The 7,075-nt window shown below is 57.7% G+C and overlaps 1 protein-coding gene across 1 annotated transcript in view; it reads right to left on the bottom strand.

The window, feature by feature from the left end:
- Nucleotides 1–2,732, bottom strand: part of NCKIPSD (NCK interacting protein with SH3 domain) — a 54,850-nt gene extending 52,118 nt beyond the window's left edge. Inside the window, exon 1 of the mRNA XM_057390226.1 lies at nucleotides 2,571–2,732. Within this exon, the coding sequence (XP_057246209.1) occupies nucleotides 2,571–2,717 (147 nt within the window). The 5' untranslated portion in view covers nucleotides 2,718–2,732. The remainder of the gene's footprint in view (nucleotides 1–2,570) is intronic.
- Nucleotides 2,733–7,075: the final 4,343 nt, after the last annotated feature.

Here is a 7,075-nt window from a genome sequence, read left to right as displayed (position 1 = left end):
GGACTGACCCACGGAACTGACCCTGGGACTGACCCCCGGCACAGACCCCTGGAACTGGCCCACCGGACTGACCCCCGGCACCGGTGGCAGGCTCCATTAAACACGGACGCTTCCCCTGGGCCGGCCCGTGTGTGTCCTTCTTCCATCACACCGTTGCCCGGGTCGCTGCCGGCTCCTGGGGTCACTGCTCCCGCCTCCTGCCCATCGCTCACCCACGCCTGGCCCCTCTACCCCCGCCCTGGCCCAGCTGGCCGCGGGCACATCGCTGCCCCACTAAACCAGCCCGTCCCAGCGAGTGCCCCGAGCACAATCCCGTATTGGAGCACCCGGCACCATTTAGTCCCCAAAGTTCCTGTGTGCACACCAGCCCCACCCAGAGTGCCACGAGTGGCTATGTCCAGCGAGCTCCCCTGGGCCGGTCCTGTTCCCCACTACTCCCCCAGCATRGGATCAGGGCACAACCATGGCTGGCTTTGGACACAGTGACCTGGCACATGGCCATGGGGATGTGGGACACGGCCTGTCAGGCCTGGAGCTCTCCAAGRAGACACAGCAGCCCCCAGCCCCATTCATCTCTTTGCTCCATTCCAGGAGAACCCTTTGGGACACTACCCCAAGCAGCCCAAGACCTCTGCAAGCCCCCCGACCCCAGACATCTGCCAGCTTCCCTTGGTCCCTGCTGCCCTTGCCAGGGGTCTGAGCCCTTCTCACTATCCTGGAGAAGTGGTGGCAGCCCTGTAAGGCATCATCCTGCCTCTCTTGTCCCCAACCAGGCCTGTCTCCATGCTGCCCTAGGAACAAGACAACTTTTCCACCTGGCAGTCAGCACAGAGAGCCCAGAAGCCAAGTTGGTGAGGATCTGGTTACAGCACCCCAGTGGAGCTGGCACATACTCTGCAGCCAAACCCACCACACCCCTCACCCATCCTGCCTGTCCCTGCCATCCTGCCAGGATGCGGAGATGCACAGATGGAACTGTCCACAGATCCCTGCTCACAGTGACAGGGGAGTTTAATTCACCCAGAAAMCATCCACAACCCAATCCAGCCAGTGGTAACACAATAAAAACCAGGCTTGCAGCAGCCACAACCCCCTGCCTGCTTCCAGCACAGCCCACCCAGGCCCCCGCTTTTCCCAGCACTGGCAGTGAGGTAATTCTGGCTGATCCTGGTTACGCAGGGATGGAGGATGGAGTGGGAGTGGTTGCCAAGGCTCCCCCACTGCGGCGGGTACCAGGAATCACTGCGGTGAGCTCAAGTTGGGCACACCCAGGCTGGAAAGGCGGCGGGGTGCTTTGATTGGGAACTGTGAGATGCCACCAGGGCTGAATCCCTCAGGAGGAGCTTTTCAGGTCTGGACTTCCTGCCKGGTTATGGTCCCTTCCAGATGCCCRGCAGGGCAGGGCATGATGGTGGGCAAGGGCTGGGCAGCCAGAGATCAGCACAGAGGGAGGGAAAACCTTCCCGCTTATGGAGTCATTATTCTTGGTACTACCCATATTCCACAGGGACATAATTCCCTGCCTACCTACACCCTGCCCGGTTTGGCTGCAGTGTTTACCTTGCCTCAGGGTCCACTTGTAGCTGTGTCCCCACTCCAGGTGAGCCCTGGCCACTCCCTGGCACTATCCCAGCTGTTTGTGCTGGAATAACGGCGCTTTGTTTCCACGAAGTCGGCAGCACAGGCTGTGCTGGCAGGCAAAGGCAGCTGAGGGGGATGCAGACACCCACCACCCACCTCCCACGTGCAGAGCAGCAGCAGCAGCACCAGAGTCAGCCTCTCCCTGTGCTCAGCACAGCGTCCCAGCTCTGCCAGACAGCGGCTGGGAAGGATTGCCCCTCTTAAGGGCTCCTGCAAACCCTTCTGCATCTGGGTAGAATGCAGAGCTCAGGGTAAGCTCCTGTTGCTGAGGAATCATCTTTGAATTGCAATTGCGGGGTGTTTTATACTGGACAGGGAGGGGCAATGAGCAAGGATCGTGCTGCTAGACTCGCAGGTGACTTTTAAAGCTGAACGTGAGACCTCAGAAAGTAACACTCACATCCCTTGCCCTCAGAATCCTGGGGACTGGGATCACTGTGAGCCGTGAAGGGCTCAGCACATGCATGGCAGCCCCCACACTCCTGTTTTCCTCCAGGGCTGCRGAGGGGAAGCGTTGCACAACAGCGCTCATATGATTGGAGCACAAACTTGCCAGCTCCACATACACTTATATAATTCTGCACCGTCTGCTCGTCAACACGTTGCAAAACAGCAGTGGGATCAATCGCTCTACTTTTAGGTATACAAATATTATTGCACTTCCCACCAGCCCTCTCTGGGTGAAAAGTCACAGGGATGTGAGGTGGTGTGAGGACCCTGGGCCCACAGCTCCCCGGGACAGTGTCTTCAGCATRTCCTGCAGGGACTGGGGATATCCATGGGCAGGATGGCCAGGTATTGAGACATCTCTTGGGCATGTCCCTCTTTCCCAATGGGCTGATGGCCCTACCTCCTGGAAAGCCTCATTAAAGGGTTGTAGATATGACCCCCCAGTTGCAAACACCAGCATGGCTTCTAGAAGATCTCACCTCTCCAACTGCATCAGCTCTTACAGAAGAAGCCCCCAAACCAATGCTGCCTGCCAGCTGCTGAGAAGGGTGCTCCGCCCAGCAGGAGCAAATCCTGCTCTTGCCTCTTGCAAGGAGCACAGTGATCCGTGCTGAGCCCGAAAACATCAGCGAAGGGCTGCTCTTTAGGCGGCCGCTTCCCCGTGAAGCACGACACGTGGAGAAGCCGAAGCTGTGGGGACAGTGGGTGGCTCTGGGACCGCTCTGCTCCGCCTGCCTGCGGGGACGAGGTGGCCGCAGAGCTCCTTGCGCAACCCATCCTGCACAAAGCCGGGGCTGGCTGGGGCCCAGACCCCTCCTGCGGCCGGAGGAAGGAGCAGCCAGTGCCTGCCAACAGCTGCACTTCCTAGAAAYGAAGAAGACAGAAGGTCGGGAGAGTTGAGGGATGGTGGAGGGGGGGMCGGGGGATGCTGCGGGAAGGATTGAGACGCCGCAGGTTACAAGGCGAGCAGCACACAGCCCAGCCCGCCCTGCAGCTCCTCTCCAGGAAAACAAGCTCTTTGGCTTCACACAGCCTTCAAACAGCCCTGCTCTTTGTTAAACTCTGCTCGCGTCCAGAGCTGATGAGCCCCTTGCCCCACACACTCTGAGCCGGCACGGCCCCTTCCCTTTGCCKCCGGGGCAGCTCTGCAGGCTCCACTGCCATTCTGCGGGAACAAGCGGGTCAGGACAATGCCGCTTTCTCTGCCACCGACCCGGCAGCCCGGCAGAAGCATTTGGAGGGTGAGGGAAGTGGGGGGCAGGGGTAAGKTGCTTGGCAGGGAGAGCATCACGCCCTGGGCTCCCCACGCCATCCTTCCAGCCGCAGGGCCGCCGGGTGAAGGAGACTCCTGGCTTCACATCTCSGAGCAAGCCTTGCCCGACACCATCCTGCTCACGTCCTTTACTCRTTGCCTGTGGGAAGAGCTGCAAAGCAAGGGGTTGGCTGGGGTGCAGCAGTGGGTCCTGGCTGCAGGAGCTCCTCTGCTTCCCTTTCAAATTTAAAGACTCCATGGGGCCAACGCAGCCTGTCACCACTCAGCTGGTGGGGACATTGCTATGGTGCAAACCCAGGAAAGAGAAGACAGAGCCCATATCCTCTTCTGGAGCTGGCAGCCCGGCATGAGGCACCAGCCTCCACCGTGTGAAGCTGCTGCCAGTGTCACCCTTTACTGTCCATATGGTTTGTGGGCCAGGAGGGAAGGGGACCATGTCCCTGTTGCATCCCTTGCATGAGGGGGAGCCCTGGGCTGGTGGGTAGGTGCAGCAGGTGAGGGGTGTTTGCACTGACAGAACAGGGTGCTCAGCCTGGTGGAGGCTGTCTCTGGGGTTTGCTCTGCTCTCATTCAGGTGTCTGAGTAACAGACTGTGAACAAAGACCAGGCAACAGAGGGCTGGGGGAGGCCCCTTAGCCAGCCTTCATTTCCATACAATTGAAGGAAGGTTGCTTTGCTCCCAGCCAGGGACAAAAGCCATTTATTCCCTACCCCCTCTATGCTGCCCTATGTGGCTCCAAGGCTTGGGCACCATTGGAGCTGGCCACAGGGCAGTGCAGGACCCACACCCTGTGCCGAGGATGGATCCATGTGCAGGATGGACAGACAGTGGCCCCCAGCCCCACTACAGCATCAACACTTTTGTTAGCATCCAGTTACACAAACTTAAGCCCTCCACCATTAGAAACAGGGAAGGCACAGCTGCTGGGCCACACACAGCACCCACTGTCCCACAGCAAGTGCCACAGAGACATCAGGGCACAGGGTCCCTCTACCCCTGTATATACCCCCACCATATCCCCAGGGCTGGGGTCCAAGCCCTTTGCAGGCCYAGGGTGAACCACTCTCGCCTCAGCAGGGAGCACAGCAACTTCAGGCTGCTGCCCTGTGAGATGTCACTGCTCGGCCACAAGGAAATGTTTTGTTCTTGCTCCATAAAAGGCATTTGTGTGTCCCTCCCCACTGGCACAGAGACAGCTCAGGGGAAGAAGTCCAGCAGCTACTTAAGAAGCAGCAGCACGGGATGGGAAAAGTGCAGGGACAAAGGTGCCCTCTCCTCCAGCAAGGCCGGGGGCTGWCCCCTGCCTCTTCTTGCTTCTGCCCTGCCCAGCCCCAGTGCCAGGGGACCACCCACCAAAAGGTCCTGGCATGTCCACAGAGTGCCAGTCAGCCCCCATCTCACTCCCCAGTGCCCTGCCAGCAAAGCAGAGCTCACTTCWCTGGAGAAATCAGTGCCAGCTGCAGGAATGTGTTTCATCTCTAGCCAGCTGATGCGCGGCAATTTCCATCAGCCACCCCAGTTTTGGGCTAGAAGTGACCWATTTATGTAAGGCAAGCTCCCCACAAGCCTGGGGCTGGTACAGCATCCTGCAGGGGCAGCCATGGGAAAGCAGGAGCAGGTGGCCTGGGGGCCAGGACCCAGCCAGGCTGCAGCACGTGCTGTCTCTCACCCAGCCCCTACAAAGCCACCGGTGCAGGGTCAGGCCCAGCACACTGTAGCCACCCTTGGCGATGGTCCTGCTAGGGCAGGGCTGGCAGGAAAGGTGGGTCTTCTCCAGGCATCAGGAAGCAGACAGGGAGGGGACCAGACACAGGGGAGCCTTGAGGAACAGRGACGTGCGCTCAGCATCGTCCTCCATGGAGCAGAGACTGCAGCAAGTGCAGCATTGGGGGTCCCTGCCAGGGCACRGGCTGTCCCAGCTCCTGTTCCCCCTCCAGCTGCAGGGCTGCTCGGTGCAGGTGCCTCATAAGGCTCGGGGCTCCCCAGGACACATCAGGGACACARTCCAGCTGCCCCTTCCCAGTGCTCCTGCTGCCACAACCAGCACAGCTGGAAGTTCACTGTCCAGGGAGGACCAGAGCATGCACAGCAAGGATTCACAGCGGGAGGTAAACTGCTTTAAAATGCTTTCTACAGAGGCAGAAGCACCAGTTTCCATGGCATAGATGCTCCAATCTGCTGGAAGTTCTCTCTCACAAGRGCATGTAGATCAGGCTGCTTCACCACCGCTCCACTGCCAATCCTGGCCTGGAGGGACATCTCCAGAGCTTCTGCCTCCAMGGTCAGCCCAGTGCCACAGCAACAGAAGAAAAACAGGAACAAAACAWKCCCTTGAATCTACTCTCCAGCTGCTGCTCTCCCATTATTCCATCACTGTGTCCTTTGTCACAGTCCCAACAAGCAGGTGATCACAAACACACTCCSCAACCCCAAAACCTGCTCATGCCACTCCTGTCCCCCAAGAAGCCCAGGCACAGGGCTGAGGGGGGTAGCATGACCATTTACAGGGACTGTGGGAACCCCATCTCCACCCCAGCATGTTGGCAGTTATGCAATTGCCTTTCCACAAACAAGGAATTGCTCAGAGGGATCTGTGCAGAACAGCACGGAAGGAAAACAAAACCTGCTCTTGAACTTTGCAAGGTAGTAAGCCATTTGGAGGTATTTGCACATGGGTTGTCCCTTTTTTAACCTTCGAGGATGTGGCACAAGCGAACGATTTTTCTTCCTGACATTTCACACTCACATACCTCTAAGAAACTAATGAAAAATGTATTCTCTGTCCCTGCCCCCTCATGCCCAGCTGCTGCAGTCCAGGAAGCTCTTAACCACCTTGTTGCTTTGCAGCACTGGCACAGCATCTCTTAATCCTCAGACAATATTGGCAAAAGGATTTTAGCAGTGCTGGCCTGAGCCCACAGGGTCAGGTCCCTCCCTCCGCCTTCCTCAGCAGTACCAATTGCGCTTGGGGGTTTGCTATTATTCTCTACGGACCCCCAGATGCTCTAGGTCTGGCTACTGACACCATACTGCCCTGAGACCACGTCTAGACCGAGCTTACCCCGCTGGCAGTGTTTCTGCAGCTCCCTGCCTGTACCCAGGGCTGTGTCTGCAGGCAACAAAACAAAGAGAGCTTGTTCTGGAGGCAGCTTGCATCAGAGCAAATGCGATTGTTCTCATCGGATTTTATGAATTCCCTCCAGAGTTCCTACGTAACACAAGTACATTAGGGGACTTTATCCCTGCTAATTTCAGACTACAAAGTCAAACCATGTATCAGATGAATCTGCACAGTGAGGCTTATTCATAAGTAGCAGCAGTGATAGGCGAGCACAGTGCCTGCCAAGAAACTCATCATTAGCTCATTAGCAGAGGACATCACATCCTAGACAGGAGAACTGAAAAGGAAACATCACCTTGCAGCCATGGTCTCTCTCCTTGTGCTGGGCACATCCTGGGAACAGCAGGCAGGAGCRCTGCTCAGCAGTGCTGAAGGCATTTTGCAGTGCAGATACCAAGAATAAGTCGCCCCATCCTCCCCCCTTGCCCAAGGCTTTTTGCAGCCAGCAACAGGAACRGCTCGGGGGCTGCTAACAGGGCCCTGTCAGCTGCACCCAGCTCTGCAGACTCACCCAGCAGCAACACATGACCTGTTCAGGCTGGACAAGCCCATCTCCAGAGAAAATAGCCCATGTGCTGGCATGAATTAG

This window comes from Malurus melanocephalus, unplaced genomic scaffold, assembly GCF_030028575.1.
Source record: "Malurus melanocephalus ecotype Western Australia unplaced genomic scaffold, MMel_1.1 scaffold_24, whole genome shotgun sequence".
In the NCBI taxonomy this organism is placed as follows: Eukaryota; Metazoa; Chordata; class Aves; order Passeriformes; family Maluridae; genus Malurus; species Malurus melanocephalus.
This window is presented reverse-complemented; position numbering and strand designations above follow the sequence as displayed.